This window comes from Bos indicus, chromosome X (genome assembly GCF_029378745.1).
Source record: "Bos indicus isolate NIAB-ARS_2022 breed Sahiwal x Tharparkar chromosome X, NIAB-ARS_B.indTharparkar_mat_pri_1.0, whole genome shotgun sequence".
NCBI lineage: Eukaryota > Metazoa > Chordata > Mammalia > Artiodactyla > Bovidae > Bos > Bos indicus.
This window is the reverse complement of record NC_091789.1, coordinates 65651901-65670861: the sequence shown is the minus strand read 5'-3', so window position 1 is coordinate 65670861 and position 18961 is coordinate 65651901. Positions and strand designations below refer to the sequence as shown.

The 18961-nt window shown below is 36.9% G+C and overlaps 1 protein-coding gene across 9 annotated transcripts in view; it reads right to left on the bottom strand.

The window, feature by feature from the left end:
* The window catches only part of LOC109555228 (UDP-N-acetylglucosamine transferase subunit ALG13-like), a 73027-nt gene that overhangs the window by 40589 nt on the left and 13477 nt on the right, over positions 1 to 18961 (bottom strand). For 7 of the 9 annotated variants that reach the window (XM_070783712.1, XM_070783714.1, XM_070783716.1 and 4 more), the window contains 6 exons: positions 12818 to 12901; positions 10710 to 10760; positions 9917 to 9963; positions 7810 to 7882; positions 3149 to 3230; positions 2783 to 2945 (listed from right to left, as the gene is read on the bottom strand). In XM_070783712.1, coding sequence (XP_070639813.1) covers positions 2783 to 2945; positions 3149 to 3230; positions 7810 to 7882; positions 9917 to 9963; positions 10710 to 10760; positions 12818 to 12901 — 500 coding nt within the window. Of the gene's footprint in view, positions 1 to 2455; positions 2542 to 2782; positions 2946 to 3148; positions 3231 to 7809; positions 7883 to 9916; positions 9964 to 10709; positions 10761 to 12817; positions 12902 to 18961 lie in introns of those variants that run through there. The other 2 variants (XM_070783715.1, XM_070783720.1) reach the window with 2 other exon arrangements.

Here is an 18961-nt window from a genome sequence, read left to right as displayed (position 1 = left end):
TTATTTTGGGGGGCTCCAAAATCACTACAGATGGTGACTGCAGCCTTGAAATCAAAAGATGCTTACTCCTTGGAAGGAAAGTTATGACCAACCTAGAGAGCATATTAAAAAGCAGAGACATTACTTTGCCAACAAAGGTCCATCTAGTCAAAGCTATGGTTTTTGCAATAGTCACGTATGGATGTGAGAGTTGGACTATAAAGAAAGCTGAGTGCCGAAGAATTGATGCATTTGAACTGTGATGTTGTGGAAGACTCTTGAGAGTCCCTTGGACTGCAAGGAGATCCAACCACTCCATCATAAAGGAAATCATTCCTGAATGATTGGAAGGACTGATGCTGAAGCTGATACTCCAATACTTTGGCCACCTGATGCAAAGAGCTGACTCCTTTGAAGACCCTGATGCTGGGAAAGATTGAAGGTGGGAGGAGAAGGGGACGACAGAGGATGAGATGGTTGGATGGTATCACCAACTCCATGGACATGAGTTTGGGTAAATTCCATTAGTTGGTGATGGACAGCGAGGCCTGGCATGCTGCAGTCCATGGGGTTGCAAAGAGTTGGACACGACTGAGTGACTGAATTGAACTGAACTGATATCATTACACTGAATAACAATGTAGTGCCTGTCTTGCTGATCTCTCTCCCTTTTGCTGACTATAAGGAATCAGCCATGTTCACCAACCCCATGCCACAATGAGCTGAGGGTTATCTCTGGTTGTCAACAAAAAGCTGATGTTCTTAGTCCTAGAGCTGCATGGAATTGAATACCACCAAGAACCACCTGGATTTTTCCCCAAAGCTCCAGATGATAACTCAATCTTGATCAAAACCCTCAGTACATTCTTGTGACATCCTAAGCAGAAGACCCAGCTAAGCTGTGCCCAGATTCCTAACCCACATAAGAGCTTAAAACAACATTCTTATCTCATAGTTTAAGTTTGTGGAAATAGTGTTATGTAGCAGAAAATAACTAATACACCTTGCCTTCCTACTACTTTAAGTTTCTGTAGGCCTCGGGTGTTTTTTTTAAATTGGAGGATAATCGCTTTACAATGTTGTGGCGGTCTCTGCCATACACCAATGTGAATCAGTCATAATTTTATATATATATATATGTGTGTGTGTGTGTGTGTGTGTGTGTGTATATATATATATATATATATACACACCCTCCCTCTTGAACCTCCTTCCCTCCCCCCATTCCACCCCTCTACATCATCACAGAGCACCAGATTGGGCTCCCTGTGTTATACAGCAGCTTCCCGCTAGTTATCTATTTTACGCATTGGTAGCTTATGTATGTCAATGCTACTTTCTCGATTTGTCTGCCCTCTCCTTCCCCGCTGTGTCCACCAGTCTGTTCCCTAAAACTAAGCCTCAAGTTCTTAGGATGAATAATCAGTAAAGCATGAAGCAACTTCTACCCTGATATAAATGGTTGCCACCCCCCACACCCCTAATACAGTCATCTCTTGGTATCCATGGGAGATTGGGTCCAGGACCGCAGGCAGGTACCAAATTCAAGATTCTCAAGTCCCTCAAGCCTTTTATATCCACAGGCTCCACATCTGGATTGGGAGTGCTGACTGTAAGTTTGTTTGTTTAAAAAAAACCTCTTTATCCAAAAAAAGAAAAAACCAAGCATTATACATTCAAGAAATAGAACTGCAAGATAACAAAAAGGTTACATCTGACAAGCATGAAACCTATCTGAATTCCAGACAGAAGAATCAGGAAGAAATATAAGATGACAGCTACTTTATGATCTCAAAGTTTTTGACTTAATCTGTTCAACACAGCTGCTTCCTAAGAGGTCACACAATGTACACTTCTAGTGAGTACCAAAGGCAGACACTCAAAAGTGCCTAAAACTCCCCTTTAGCCTGAGAGATTCTTTTCTGGTAGCTGGATGTATGTGTCAAGTAACCACTATGAACCTCAGTTACCATCTACAAATCGATGTACTGATTTAGAACTAGTTGTTCCCCACCCTCAAGTGTGGTCATGGCCTACCTGTATAGAATATTTGGGTATACTTGCTTAAAAAGTAGATTCCTGGCCCTATTCTGACCTTCAATTTTAAAAAGAGGCCCCAAAATGTGCCTTTCTAAACAACCGCCCTAAGTAATTTGCATATAAGTTTGAGAATCATGGGATTAGACAGTTCTAAAGTTTCTTCTAGCAACTAAAAAATTGATTCTGGGGGTCAGACTCAAGATGTGTCAGGAGGGAAAAATTCTCCCCCACCCCACCCCTCTTGAGTTCTTTTGGCTGGACTAAAAATTGACACAAGACAGATTAACAGGAGAACAGGAATAAAGAATGATTCTGACTTGGATCAAACACCCAAAGCCTGAGTGTTTCACAATGCAATGTATCTTTTGGTAAAATGTCTCTTCTCCCATTAAAAAAATGTATATCCCTGTACATAAGAGCATACATATATACATACATGTGTGTGTACATGAAGTTGGCCCCTTCATTTCAGCAGGTTCCACATTCTCAGATTCAAACAACTGCAGATGGAACTGGTTGAACCTGTGGATGCAGAGCCAATGGATATGGAGAGGGCCGACTGCACATACTACACTTTATTTAAGGGACTTGAGCATTGAGCGTTTTGGTGTTTGCAGGGGTCCTGGCACCAATCCCCTGCAAATGTTGAGAGATGACTGTATAGAAATAGTCTAAATCACAAGCCTGCCAGGTCCCTTCCAATTTCAAATGATGCACAGAAACAAGATGATCCTATAGCTGACATCCCTTTTCCCTTTGTTACCTATCTTGAATTGAACTCTTGTAGTCAATATGGACATCCTCATTGCCAGTCACAGCATTGTTCCTGTTCTTCTTGGAACCACTTCGAAACAACTCAACTGCAGTCTTCAACTCTTCTTCATCCACAACAAACACATCTTTATAGAGAATTTCATACAATACAGCTAAAGGAAAAACAAATAATCAAGACTCCAGTTGTCAAATAAGAGTTTTTCATAACAAAGTGAAAATAGCTATAATCCAGTATACAAATTCAACAGGCACCAACAAAGTTTTAGAAGAGCTATTTATGGTAGACCCCCCAATTTGAAGATTGGCAACAAACCATCTGAAAGCACACCCAAACATTTATAAAGCCTTCACATACCTTGACAAACAGCTGCACTTGACTGAAATTGCTTTGAGTACACTGAATCATAATGACCATTACTTGAATAGCAGAGTAGAATCTGAAAAAAAACACACAGCAAGTAAAGTTAATGTTAGACATCTTACAACCCTGAAATATTTGAAGCTGCTAATCAGAAATCAAAAATTAAATATATTTGCTTTTTAAAAAAAGTAACTTTCAGATTCCACATGTGATATCATACAGTATTTGTCTTTCTCTATTTGACTCACTTCACTTAGCATATATGTCAATTAAATCTCAATAGAGCTGGGAAAAAAGCAACTTTTAAAATCTAAATACAGATAAATGAAACCTGTATGCCATTAAAACATTTTCTGGACAGTGACCTTTATTTTTTTACTTTTATTTTTTAATAAGTGAAAAGAATCTGAAAAATATACATATATATATATATATAATATATATATAACTGAATCACCCCACTGCACACCTGAAACTAGCACAATACAGTAAACCAACCATGTCCATAAAAAAAATATTTTCCAAAGTGGTTATGCAATTTATACTCATACTAGCAGTATACTAGAGTTTAAGTTACTCCAGCTACTTGACACAATTTTCCATCCTTTTATTCTTTTTTAACTGTTTTGAAGTTGTTTTTGTAATTTTTTGTTCCTTCTGTTCTCTTCCCTTATGAGCCAATGACTTCCTCTAATCTTAACATTTGGATTGTTTTCTCTATTATGTGAGTATATCTATTATAGATTTCTGGTTTACAGTTAGCATTAAATTTATATACGGCAATCTCTCTACATATACGTGATGATTTTAAACTGCTGATCTCTTAATTCCAGATGCATCTTATCAACTGCATTTTTACCCTTCTCCCCTCACTACTGTTTTGACATCATATTTTACATCTATTTTGTGTATCCCTTAACTGATTATGGATATAGATATTTCACTACTTTGTCTTTTAACCTTACCATCTTTGTATGTGGTTGATTTCCAAAAAGATGTGGTTTATACACACACACACATCCCCCAGCACATTACTCAGACAAAAAAAAAGAATGAAACAATAGCATTTGCAGCAGCATGAATGGATCTAGAGATAATTGTGCTAAGGGAGGTAAGACAGTTACTTTTAAATGTCAAGAGCACCTCAATACATAAGGCAAATACTAATAGTCGTAGAAGGGGAAATACAGCAACACAATAGTGGGGAATTGTAACACGCCACTTACACCAATGGACAAACCATGCAGTCAGAAAATAAATAAGGAAACACAAGCTTTAAATGGCACAACAAACCAGTCGGACTTAACTGACATTTACAGGACATTCTACCCAAAAGTGGCAAAACACACTTTCTTCTCAAGTGCATACAGAACACTCTCCAGGAGAGATCACATCTTCATCCACAAATCAAGTGTTGGTAAATTTAAGAAAACTGAAATCATATCAAGCATCTCTTTTAACCACAATGCTGAGATTAGAAATCAGTAAGAAAAATAAACTGCAAAAAAAAAAAAAAAAACCACTACTAAGGTAACACTCTCAGCCTCAATAACATTCCTGATAATATACCACACAAGTCCTGATTTATAAATTTGCAAAAGATGGGAACTTTTACAAATTGAGTGAACATAACAGAAATCCTAACAGAAGTCAAAAGATATAGCTTAACTTCTAAAAATGGAGAAAACAGGACAAATACACCAAAATCCCAAACTTAAGACTATAGGGGAAGAATTTCAATTTATTCAAAATGTTATTCACTGTATTTTATAGCAGTGTACCAATATGCTATATAGGAGCAATACTACTAAACCTTCTCTTAAACGCAAATACTGCCTGGGGTGGGTGAAACTTTGCAACTTAAATTTTTTGTGTTTTACTTTAGCTTGATATGCCCTCTCAGAACTTTGAAATGCATTATATTGATAGAGTTGTGATTTCAAAAAAAAAAAAAAAAGACTAGGGAAGAATAATAGACCTGGGGTCAGAGAACTGGTTTACTGGGAGAAATTAGCCAGGGTAGTGTAGGAAAGTAGAAAAAAAGAGTGTTTACGATAATTTTCTACTAAGGAAACTTGGTGACACTATCCTCTTATAGATCACAGAGAATTCTCTTTGTTACCTCAGGTTGGTGATGCCAGAAGTGGCTTCAAAATGAAATAGACTTGATCACTTGGGATTACATCCCTTACACAAGATTAGAGGTTTTTGAACAAAAATTCAAAAAGGTCTTAGACAGATTTATATAAACAGATTCCATCATATGGATCCAGGGAGCATTTTTACTGAAATAATTTGGTTAGTAAGCCTGGCCTTTAAATTGTTTGAAAAAATTAGAGATTGAAGGAATCAGCTAACAAATTAACTCTTGCTTCTATGCCTTTGCATATAGTGTTTCCTCTGAATAGACTGCCCTTCATACTTGTTAGATTCAGTTTTTGGATATTTCACTTAAATATCACAACTACCATGAAACTTTCTGTACTCCCTCAAGCACAGTGAAGGGCTTTTTCTTCTATGCTCCTTGCAAATATTTCTATTATAAAATATATCACTGCACTGTATCATTTACATGTCTGTCTTCATAAGAAAAGGGCAAGGATTCTGCTTTATTAATTTTGGTATCCCCAAAGCCCAGTCAATTGCCTGGTACACTATAGGGGCTTAATGTTTACTGAACAAATTGGCAGTACTACTGGTAAAATAGTATTTTAAATACTATTGATGAAAAAAAAAAAAAAAAGGGAAGTACTTGACTTTGCAGGTGGTGCTAGTGGTAAAGAATCTGCCTGCCAGTGCAGGAGACATAAAAAACACGAGTTCAATCCCGGGTCAGGAAGATCCCCTGGAGAAGGAAATGGCAACCCACTCTAGTATTCTTGCCTAGAGAATCCCATGGAGAGAGGACCCTGGTGGGCTACAGTCCATGGGGTCACAAAGAGTCGGACACAACTGAAGCGACTTAGCACACATTGGTAAAATAATTAACATGTTCCACTTTATACTTACAATTGAAGTTATCTCTTGCATCCTATTCAGTCTTTTTTATTCTTAATGCCACTTGCCTAGTTCAGATCTTCTATCTAGACTAATGTAATATTCTAACAGTTCTACCACTGTCTAGTCTTTTCTTACTATCAAAATGCTGCCTGAATTTTGCTCTATGGTATGAAACAGACAAGACTCAAGTACTGTGTAATCTGTATTCACTAATAAAATCATGTGGATAGAAGGGTGTTCTTAAAAACTCTTTGGAAGAAAAGCTGTATGCTGAAAAACAACTTGTTTACCTGCTGAGAGTTCTCAACCAACACAACAACCTCCTACTATTTTTCCAGGCACTTTACTAGACAGTAGTTTAGCACAATGTCCCTATACTTAAGAAACTTTCAGACTAATAAGAAAAACAGACATGAAAACATATATAAGGTGATAAACACTATAATTACCTGGGTGATGCTAGGGGAACAAAAAGGGAGGAAATAACTCCAGGGGAGTTGGTAAGGTTTCAAAGAAACTGACATTTTAGATACATAGGAAATCATGAAAGCTGGACACTCTGGCCTCACAATATACTAAGGCTGAAGGACAATGAAGCTGGAGAGAAGGTTTGGGACCCTGGCAAAAAGTGAAGAGGAACTAAAGAGCCTCTTGATGAAGGTGAAAGAGGAAAGTGAAAAAGCTGGCTTAAAATTCAACATTCAAAAAACTAAGATCATGGCATCTGTTCCCATCACTTCATGGCAAATAGATGGGAAAACAGTGGAAACAGTGACAGACTTTTTTCTTGGGCTCCAAAATCACTGAAGATGGTGACTGCAGCCTTGAAATTAAAAGATGCTTGCTCCTTGGAAGAAAAGCTATGACAAACCTAAACAGCATATTAAAAAGCAGAGACTTACTTTACTGACAAATGTCTGTAGTCAAAACTATGGGTTTTCCAGTAGTCATGTACGGATGTGAGAATTGGACCATAAAGAAAGCTGAGCACTGAAGAATTGATGCTTTTGAACTGTGGTGTTGGAGAAGACTCTTGAGAGTCCCTTGGACTGCAAGGAGATCTATCCAGTCCATCCTAAAGGAGATCAGTCCTGAATATTCAGTGGAGGGACTGATGCTAAAGCTGAAGCTCCAATACCTGATGAAAAGAGCTGACTCACTGGAAAAGACTGATGCTGGAAAAGATTGATGGTAGGACAAGGGGAAGACAGAGGAGGAGACAGTTGGGATGGCATCACTGACTCAATGGATATGAGTTTGAGCAAGCTCCAGGAGATGGTGAAAGACAGGGAAGCCTGGCGTGCTGCAGTCCATGGGGTCACAAAGAGTCTGACACAACTGAGCGACTGAACAACAATAAGGGCACTGAATGTCTTGCTTCAGAGTTTGATCCTATCTTCTAATCAGTGAATAGTCAATTAGGGTTTTGGGTGGGTTTTTTCCTACTACAGAGGGGTGACAGGATCAGGTTGTTCAGAAAGATAGCTAACAATACTAAGGCTAACAGGAGATGAAAAGGCTTGCTTGTAAAAAAGCTTGGCTTTTAGATTGTGCTTATTTTTCATTAATTGGTTTAAAAAAGGATGATTTGTTGATAGCAAACTGGTAGTATCATTCAATTTTTTATTTTAGTAAACACTCACTTATCTTCTTACCTTGTCTTCATAGCCATTATCTGTGACAGAAGTTGGAGGCTTGCCAGGATAGCGATAAAGAATGAAATCCCGACTACATGTGTAGAAAACAAAGATGGATGAGAAGAGACAATTTAGTATACACAAGAAATAGTTATAGGAACAAATAGTTGTGCTTTTAAACTGCCTACTTTGTTCATATAAAATAACTCAAATGCTTAAGAGGTTAAATTTTAATTCAGCATAGCTAGCTAACTGTCCCCGGAGAAGGCAATGGCACCCCACTCCAGTACTCTTGCCTGGAAAATCCCATGGGCGGAGGAGCCTGGTAGGCTGCCGTCCATGGGGTCGCAATGAGTCGGACATGACTGAGCGACTTCACTTTCACTTTTCACTTTCATGCATCTGAGAAGGAAATGGCAACCTACTCCAGTGTTCTTGCCTGGAGAATCCCAGGGACGGGGGAGCCTGGTGGCCTGCCGTCTACGGGGTTGCACAGAGTCGGACACAACTGAAGCGACTTAGCAGCAGCTAACTGTCCCTAAAGTCCTATGCATTTTAAAAATGCATTTTAATTTGAGGAAAGGAGGAGTAAAGAAGATAAACTTCCCACTGTATGAATATCTGTAAGTTTTGGAGGCTATTTATTTAAAGTAGGGGTTGGCAAAATTTTCTTGGTAAATGAAAAATTTTCTTGGTAAATGACCAGATAACAAATATATGGCTTTTGCAGGCTATATGATTTACTTAACTTTGACTTTCTAGCCTGAAAGCAGCCATAGACAATGTATAAACAAATGTACATGATTATGTTCCAATAATGCTTTATTTATGGACACTGAAATTTGACTTTTACATAATTTTCATATGCCATGAAATGTTATTCTTCTTTTGATTTTTTTAAACCATTTAAAAAATTTTATAAAGCATTCTTAGCTAGAGCCATACAAAAACAAAAAGAAGGCCAATTTAAAAACTGGTTCCCTATTTAAAAGCATCATCTGATTAGCTACCTGCTCAATACCTCTTCTGTATTACTTCTTGCTGGATTTAATGAAGGATAAGCAGACTGCAAAACACTACCTTTGAACAAGTTCCCATACAAGACAGTTCTGACTCTATCAAGGTATGTTCCATCTCACATCCTAAGAATGAAGAAGTCATCCACAGATCCAACTCCTTAAATGAACAAGATTCCCTACAACCCACATTTTATAGCTATTTTCAAAAGCCTATGCTTTCAGAAATGCTACTTTGCAGTTTTAAAGACCTAAACAGAACTTTCAAAGCAATAGAGCTGCTGCTGCTGCTAAGTCGCTTCAGTCGGATCCGACTCTGTGCAACCCCATAGATGGCAGTCCACCAGGCTCCCTGTCCCTGGGATTCTCCAGGCAAGAACACTGGAGTGGGTTGCCATTTCCTTCTCCAATGCATGAAAGTGAAAAGTGAAAGTTAAGTCGCTCAGTCGTATCCAACTCCTAGCGACCCCATGGACTGCAGCCTACCAGGCCCCTCCATCCATGGGATTTTCCAGGCAAGAGTACTGGAGTGGGGTGCCGCTGTCTTCTCCAAAAAGCAATAGAGCAGTGTCCTTCAAATTTTTACACCATTACTGCTTCTCTAAAGAACAAAGAAATACTTTTCTTAATTTCCTTATAAAAATTTATTACAACAAATATATATCTAGTTTGTGTGTGTGTATATATATACACACACACACACACACGCTATAATCATATGTTTATGAACCGTAATCCTTTGAAGGATCATAAACCAATGTAATATCTAGTATCTTTTTGTCCTCAGGAAACAATTTCTACCCTGTTGGAAGTGATATTGCCCCATAGAGCATGCATGCACAAGAGGCACAAAGTTAAATATACAAAAATTCTAGAGTATTCTGATTTTCTAAAGGAATAATACTGGCAATTCTTAAAACCCTTTATTATCCCATTCAAATGGACACAAATTATGTCATTGACTTTGCTTACACTGCTTCATTTTACATATCAATATATCAAACCTCAAATATTCTCAATCATTGAGGGACTCTATTAGAAATCTTAATACACACACACACACTCTCTCTCTCTCTCTCTCTCTCTCTCAACAAACAGATTCAACTTACTTATAAATTAGAGAAAGAGCTCTTATTTCCAGCTGGCCAGCACTTTCCTAAACATAAAGAGTACATAAAGTTTTTAAAAACATTCTGTACCTAGGAGGTAGAAGTTTTTGCAAGTTCAACAATTTTTTTTTAGGTGCTTAACACTGTTTTAGATGAAAAAGTTGTACAACACACTATAACTTTCTTTGAGCTTGGGATACTGTGATAGTTATTTATTAACATAAACTTATTCTGAAAAAAAAAAAGTCGACTTAAAGATCTTAGTTTGCTATAAGGACAGTAATATGGGAGATTTAAAAGGCACAATAAAAATGCAATTAGTGTAAGAATAGAAGCTAACAAGGTATTTAGTAAATGTGTTAAGTCTAGAACTATGCAATTTAATCACATAAAATTATTTTTAATTAAATATGTTTATGAATCTTAGTCACACATAAAAGAAAGATAACTACAAATCAGAGAAATTATTTAATAAAAACAATGACCTCCTAGTAATATTCATTACCACCCCCCTCCCACATTAAAGTGAAAAGGTTTAGGTCAGTCCTGTTTCCGAGCAGTGTATAATTTCGCTAGTCTATGGATGATAAAATTGTTAGCACACAATTTTCAATATTCAACACAAAACAACAGGTCAATTGCCAGCCTCTAAAGTTTTGCAAGAAGTATCTGACTCAACACAGCTGGCTACTTAAGAAAATAGATTGGCTCTAGCTCAAGTGACACAGCTGAATGATATTTAGGCTACTATTCCAAATACTCTGAAAAGATTAAACCCCATATTTGATCTTACCTTGGGATCTCCCAACCGTTCCAGGTATTTCTCAAAAGATCCCTCCACATACTTCAAAAATAAAACAAACTTGACTTAACCAAATACATAGCATTACTGAAATCTGAGTATATTCTGCAACATAATCCTCCAGTGAGTTTTTGTTCAGCTGAACAATTAGGATATTAAATGACTACTTTGCATAGCACCTCAAGAAGATTTGCACATACACAAAAGTTGAATGGAGAAAAGCTGGACTATTATTAAAAGTATCTTAGAAAATGTCCTGGCTTATCCACATATCAGTGCATTTCATCAAATGGTATGCCTTTGAGTTTCTTTTGAAATGCCAACTTAAGCAACAATTTGCATAAATCAAGCAAGCATAATAAGTATCTAAAATTTGACAGCAGACATTCATTTACAAAGTTGAACTGAGGAACTTTAAAGGGAATTTTATTAGTTTCAAAAAGAGCAAAAGGGAACTTTTAGATGATGGAAATATTTTTATATCTTGACTGCAGTGGCAGCTGTATGACTGTATATTATTGCCAAAACTTAAAACGCTAAAACATAAAATGGTGAATTTTATCAGACATAAAATATACCTCAATAAAAATTAATCTCAGGGAATATGAGATAATATACATCTAGTTCCATTCATGTGTATCACTAGACTTAAAAAAATCACTTCAATTTTTCTCAACCACCTTTTTAAACAGTTTTGAGGAATAACTGACATACAATAAACCATACATATTTAAATGACACAATTAAGTTCCAACATACGTATGCACCCATGAAACCATCATGACAATCGTGATAGTATGTCCATCACCCCGATAAGCTGCCTTGTGTGCCTCTATAACTTCACTGATCCCAAAGCAACCAATGATCTATCTGCTGTTTTTCTATAGACTGGTTTGTAGTTTGTATTTTCTACAGTTTTATATAAAGAAAATCATACAACATGTACTTTTTGGAAGGTCTGGCTTCTTTCACTCTGCCTAATTAATCTGAGATTCATCCAAATGGTTTTAAAATTTTACCCACATCTTTGTTACTCAAAACGTGGTCCATGAACAACAGAAGCATCACTCAGGAATTTGTTAACTGCAGAAATCTTGGGCCCCAGATCAGATCTACTGAATCAGAATTTGTTTTTTAACAAGATCCCCAGGTGATTGGTATGCACAAAAATATTTGAGATGCAGTGCTTTACACCATGGTCTTGCATTTGAAGTAATTTCACAAATAACCCTTTCCCCAGGTGTGGTGAAGACTAATTAACTTCAAGGTAAAATGCTTCAAAATCAAGAAGGCTTCATATAGTTTTACAACTCACTGAAACCTATTGAGAAAATTAAGAGTAAACCTCGAACAGCAGGCCAATATCCATAGTATAGTCAGGAGAACAAATAGCACTGGAACAGCTAGAAGTGTATTAAAAAAAAAAAAAAGAACAGCAAAAGTAACAGCCACAGGAAAAAGCACACTTCAAATCAGACCTTGATAAAACCTCATTTTGTTAACATGTTAACAAGACTTCAACTTATACCCCAACTTACACTTCAACATATACAAAGCTGTGTTCTAGAAGTTGTTTTAAAGTCAATCAATTAGCGGAAGAGCTCCAATTACCAGTTTGTCACATGAAAAGACATGTTTGGGACTAATTTGTTTCCTTATAGTTAAGTTTACATGATTCATCAAGTTGACTGATGATCATTGAGCACAAAATTAAGAAAGAAGTTCTCATTTGTACAAATTTTAAAATGCATGTTTAAAAATATTAACATAGCCAAACCTTTTGTGAACTATGATTACTTGTTTAAGAAAACCGTGAAATGGATAACATGGTCAAAATGTAACTGTTGGGGTATGAGGGGGATAAATGGTAGGAAGGATAAAGATTAGCTTTCATAATTTTTAGAGTACAAACCAATCTAGTTCTGGGAGGAGATCCAGAAGTATGCTACCCAGGGGAAAAGAAGCTAACTGAAAAATTAAATATTTGCTACTGAGAGGAGACTGCAGGACACAATATTCATACATAGGTGCTCAAAATCCATTTCCTATCTGCTGCATATTCTACAAACAACTCTTCCTTGGTTATATATTCTACTTACAGATTCAAAAGTTTGTTGATTTTCTCTCATATATGAGACACAAGCCTTCCTGATTTCCAAGTGATGGACCTGGCTGCAAAACAACTAAGAAGAAGAGAAAGACCAGCTCACTGTCAGCAGTCATTTGAAATAGAAGCTTCTAACTTAAGACTATGAACTAGATACTCAAGCCTCCCCCTCCATTCAGAACATATGTAGGAAATTCAGAAATTAAGTCCTGATCTTACTAAAATCTGTTTTTGTCATCTTTAATGATACTGAGGAGGTGATTCTGTCATGCTCCCCCCTTCTACTACTTATGGGCACCATCTATAAATTTTTCCTTAGGTATAAAGTTTAGAAGAACACAGAGTTGCTTATAAAGGATCAAGATACATTTCAAAGATTTTTTAACCCCATTATGTTATCTCTTACATTCCAAAGTGTCATTTAGAAAAGACAACAAAGGCACAGCAATATATTTGAACTAATCGGCAAAGGCACACACCAAGCTAGTTAAGTACCAGAGAGAACGTAATGTTTTAAATACGAAAAAGAGAAGGGAATTTTGTTTTGGTGGGTTACAGTTCTTTCAGCTACAGTACTGTGCCAAGTCTCAAACTCCAAAAACTTAGCATGGGAAAGGTATATTTGTTTTCCTTTTACCTGCTCTGAAATAGCACGAAAGAGGCAAGAGGCATCCTTGGCAGTCAGCTTTCGAAACAGCCCTAAGCTGCCTAAATATTCATCCATTGATGCCTCATTCAGAGGCTTCTGGCCGCAGTACTTTTTCCATCCTTTATGCATTGTGTACAAGGGATAGAGGTGGGCAGGGGGAGAAGGGAACACACGTGTGGCAAGAAGGAAAAAGCAGAGCGCAGGGAGGAATAGGTAGCAGTGACAAGGGCTTGCTTATGCAGGTATCCGGAAAGCAGCCCAAAGTCTAGGCATGAGAAGGCAGTTGGAGTCAGCGCTGCAGAATCTTGGCACTTCTCAGGAGCAGAAGCAACGGGCTGGCTTGCCCAGGCTAAGTCAGGACCCTGTGAAAAGAAGAGGAAGAGCCGATGCTCCTACAAAGAAAGAACTTGATTTGAGAAGGAGACATGAGAGGGAGAAGGAACTTGCAGAGCTACCCAGTTGGGGAACGGTGGGATTAACCCAACCAGCCCAAGGTTGAGAGAAGTATTCACAAGCAGCTGAGCTTTCTGACCAAAAAGAACCTGAGCTTGCAGCTTAATTCAAGGCAACTGCTGCACGAGGTTGCAAAGGAACTGCAATAAGGCTCAGGTGTGTATGATGCACCTCAGCCCACATGACACTGCTTTAAGACCTCTGCCGAATTTTCAGTCTCTGCCCAAGTTTCCTGCTCCCTTCATAGTTTCATGGAGATGAGAGGGGGAAAAAAAAATCTGAACACAATTAACTAAGTAAGCTTTTGTACTATCTTAAAAAACAAAGAAATTGGGGGTGGGGTGGCGGACTTCCTTAATCTAAAGTGGTAGAGGTCACATCTCAAGTAAAGTGCCAAAGCAGTTATTTCAGGTATGAGATTTAAGTAATCTTATTTAATTCTCCTAGATAATAACCCTCTGCTAGGATCATAGAATGGACTTCCCTGGAGGCTCAGCTGGTAAAGAATCCACCTGCAATGCAGGAGACCTGGGTTGGGAAGATCCCCTGGAAAAGGGAAAGGCTACCAACTACAGTATTCTGTCCTGGAGAATTCCATGGACTGTATAGTCCATGGAGTCGTAAAGAGCCGGACACGACCGAGCGACTGTCACTTTCAGGATGACAGAAATTAAATCCATTAGTTATGCTAGGAAACACTGACACAGTTCTTGACTAATGTCTCCAAACTTTTGTATTAACATTAACAGAAAGAGAAATTGCAAAAAAGGGTGTTTCTCTGAAAATGCAAACAATTAAAATGTAAAATGAAGTGTAATGAAAAATATCTTACCCACAAACTTTCTAATGGACTACATTTAAAATGCTGTGGCACAGCACTAGAGGCGTGATTCAATGTTTAGGGCACTTTTCTGGAAAAAAACTGCTCTGAATTCTGAGAAAACCAAAGTAAATATGACTGTTCTTTGTAAGCCTCAAAAACGACTGGTCACTCACATTACCTGATTCCACTGTCAAGTATTAATTAAATGCCAAAATCTAATTTCATCCTTACTTTTTCTAAGTGTTTTTTTAAAAAATAATAGATCTAAAGCTGGTTTTGGAGAAGCTGTAAAATTAAGCTGCTTTCAAAACTGTTTTTCTGTTATCTGTGGCTCCAGTAGTAATGACCACTGCCCCTTATAGGAAAAGCATCAATAATCAATTTTACAGTTTAGGAGAGAAATAAAAGCATGGAAGAAAAAAATAAAACCTTTACCTTCTTTAGCATGCTAATTTGAAATTACCTTGACTAACTTCTTTTTTAAAGAAATCAAAACACTGGTGCAAAGTCCTGAAACATGGTTTTGGAAGAGGGATCACCATCTTTCTTTAAGACCCCAAATTCACTGAGAAAAACTGAGTTACAGTGAAAAAGTTATTTCATTTTTGGAATTTCTTACTTGTAGAGAAAATAGACATTCTTCATATTTACTATCCTTTAAACTAAAAATATTAACCCATACATTTCATTTTGAGAAAGGGGACAGAAAAAGGGAAAATAGGAGAGAGAATCAGAAAAGAGGAGAAAGAGCAAGAACAGAAGAAATATTAGAGGCAGGAAGACAAAGATAGAGGAAAGTAAATGTAAACACACAGAGAAAACACACAGAAAGAGACCCATACAAATATGATTTTTGACGAAGTTGCAAGAGCAGCTCAATACAGAAAAAATTAATGGTTTTATCAAACAGTGCTGGAAGAAACACTTGACAGCCATATGCAAAAGAAAAAAAAATGATCCTCAACCTATACCTCATATCTTCTATGATATGCTGCTAAGTCGCTTCAGTCACGTCCAACTCTGTGCGACCCCATGATGGCAGCCCATCAGGCTCCGCCGCCGTCCCTGGGATTCTCCAGGCAAGAACACTGGAGTGGGTTACCATTTCCTTCTCCAATGCATGAAAGTGAAAGTGAAGTCACTCAGTCATGTCCGACTCTTAGCAACCCCATGGACTGTAGCCCACCAGGCTCCTCTGTCCATAGGATTTTCCAGGCAAAAGTACTGGAGTGGGGTGCCATTGCCTTCTCCGATCTTCTATGATATAATTAACTCAAAATGTATCAAAGATAGAAATATAGAATAAAACTTGAAAACTTTTAGAAGGAGAAAATCGTCAAGACCTTGAGTTAGTAAGAGAACTTAGGTATAATATAATAAAAGAAAAACTGATTAATTGGACTTTACCAAAATTAAGAACTTTTGCTCTGCAAATGACACTGTTAGGAAAGTGAAAACACAAGCCACAGACTGGAAGAATATATCTGTATATCATCTGACAAAAAAGCTTTGTACCAAAAATATATAAAAGAACTCAAAAGTCAACAATAAGAAAACAACTAAACAATTTAAAAATGGGCAAAGATTTGACTACATATATCACCAAAGATACAGGAATGGCTAATTGTAGCACATAAGATAATGTTTAACATCATTAGTCATTAGGAAAATGCGAATTAAAACCACAATAAGACATCACTACACACCTACTAGGGTGGCTATGATAAATAATACAGACAATAACAAGTGGCAGCATGGTTGTGGAGAAACTGGATCCTAAGTAAAAGAAGCCAGATGCAAAAGGGGCATGATTCCAAAAGATATGATTCCATCCATATGAAATATACCAAAAATACAAGTCTAAAGAGAAAGAAAGCAGGTTAGTGGTTGCCTACAGTTAGGATGGGAATAAGTATTAAATGCAAACAGGCACAAAGGATCTTTTTGATGGATAAAAATGTTATAAAACTTTTGTGTTGATGTCTGCACAACTCTGCGTATTCACTAAAAATTACTGAATTGTGTATTTAAAACTCTGGTGATTTTAAAATAACTTTATAATATAGTTCACATACTATACCATTCACTCACAAAGTACATTTCAATGATTTTTTGGTATATTTACAGTTATACATCCATTACCACAATCAATTTTAGAACATTTTTATTACCCCCAAAATGAAACCCCACATCTCACAACCATCAGCCTCCAATCCTCCTATCCCCACCAACTCCAGGGAACCACTGATTTACTGTCTCTATGTATTTGCCTATACTGGACACCTCGAACAAATGGTATATAATATACTATCCTGTGGAACTGACTTCTTTCACTTAGTACGATGTTTTCAAGGAGCACCTATGTATCAGTATTTCAATCCTTTGTATAGTTAAGGTAGATTTTAGTTATCCATTCATCAGTTGACAGCTATGTGGGTAGTTTCCACTTTTTGACAATCAAATGACTGATGCTGTTATAAACATTCATGTGCAAGTTTTTGTCTGGACACTTCTATTCTCTTGGGTAATACCAAGGAATGGAATTGCTTCAGCTGCACTACCGTCATTCTCATCTGTAGCATATGAGAGTTCCCAAATCACATTATTGTCCATCTCTTGGATTATAGCCATCCCACGTAGGTATGAAATGGTATCTTCTTTGTGTTTTTTGCTTTTTTTTGCATTCCCCTGATGGCTAATAATGTTGATCATCTCTTCATGTACTTATTGGCCATGTGTTTACCTTTAATGAGATACTACTACATACATCAAAGAATGACCAAAATATTTTTTTAAATGACAATACCAAGTATTGACAAAGATGAAGAACAACTGGAACTCTCATATGTTGCTGGTAGGAATATAAAATAGTACATCCACTCTGGAAAAATAGTTTAGCAGATTCTTATAAAATAGAGTTGTCCTATGACCTAACAACCCCACTTCTGGGTAAATATCCAAGAGAAATGAAAACTTAAGTTCACACAAAAACCTGCACATGAATATTTATAGCAGCTTTATTAATAATCATGATTCCTCCCAAGCTGGAAACAATCCAAACATCCTTCAAATGGTGAATGGAAAAACTGTGGTATATCCATAAAACAGAATATTCCTCAACAATAAAGAATAATTATGGATACATACAAGAATATGGGTGAATTCCAAATGCACTGTGCTAAGCCAATGAAGAGAGCTTCAAAGGGTTACATACTGTATGACTGCATTTATACGATATACTGGAAAAGACAAAACTATAGAAAGGGAAAATAGATCAGTTGCTGCCAGTTGTTAGGATTGCAGCAAAGGGTTGACTGTAAAGGGATGACAGGAGGGGATTTAAAGATGGAGTGGAAGAGTTCTGTATCTTACATTATACATTTTTAAAAATGTATAGAACTATACATGAAAATGCTAATTCTGCTATATTTAAATGTAAAAATGAATAAAACAAAAGCAGTACAAGGAACAGAATTTATACTTGAGGAGCTCACAAAACAGACAAGGTTGTAGAGATAAAAACAAGGAAATTTGAGGATCAATTTAGGAAAGCCAATATCCAACCAACAGGAGTCCCAAAATGAGATGAAGAAAGTGCAGGGGAAGAAATGATGATGATGATGTAAGGAAAATTCGACCACTGCAGGATATGACTGTCTATATTTAGACTGAAAGAGTCCATGAAGTAGTCAGAACAATGAAAGCAAAAAAGATGATCTGCAATGCATGTAACAATATTTCTAAAGTCAGGGAATAAAGATTCTAAAGCTTTCTGAGAGGAAAAACAGATCTTATACAAAAGATCACACATATGAATAACAATAAATTCTCAACAGAAGAATTATAAGCTAGAAAACAATGAAGTTCAATATTTGAGGGGAAATTATTTCCAACCTTGAATTTTATACCAAGCTGTCAATCAGATGGGGAGACTAGAAGAAGGCATTTTCAAACTTGAAAGATTAAAAAAATGTGTCAACCTTTATCAGAAAGCTAGTGGAGGACATCTGAAACCAAAATTAATAACCCCACAAAAAACGGGTGGGGCGCATGGAACCCTGGAAACAGAAGATTCCAAAAGAGAAGCAAAAGAAATTTTAAGGTAAGGTTGCAGGGGAAATTCCAGGACAGACTTTTAAGCAGGACTAGATAGAGAACCACCAGTTGAGGTAAAATAAAACTACAGCACAGACATATTAAAAAATAAATAA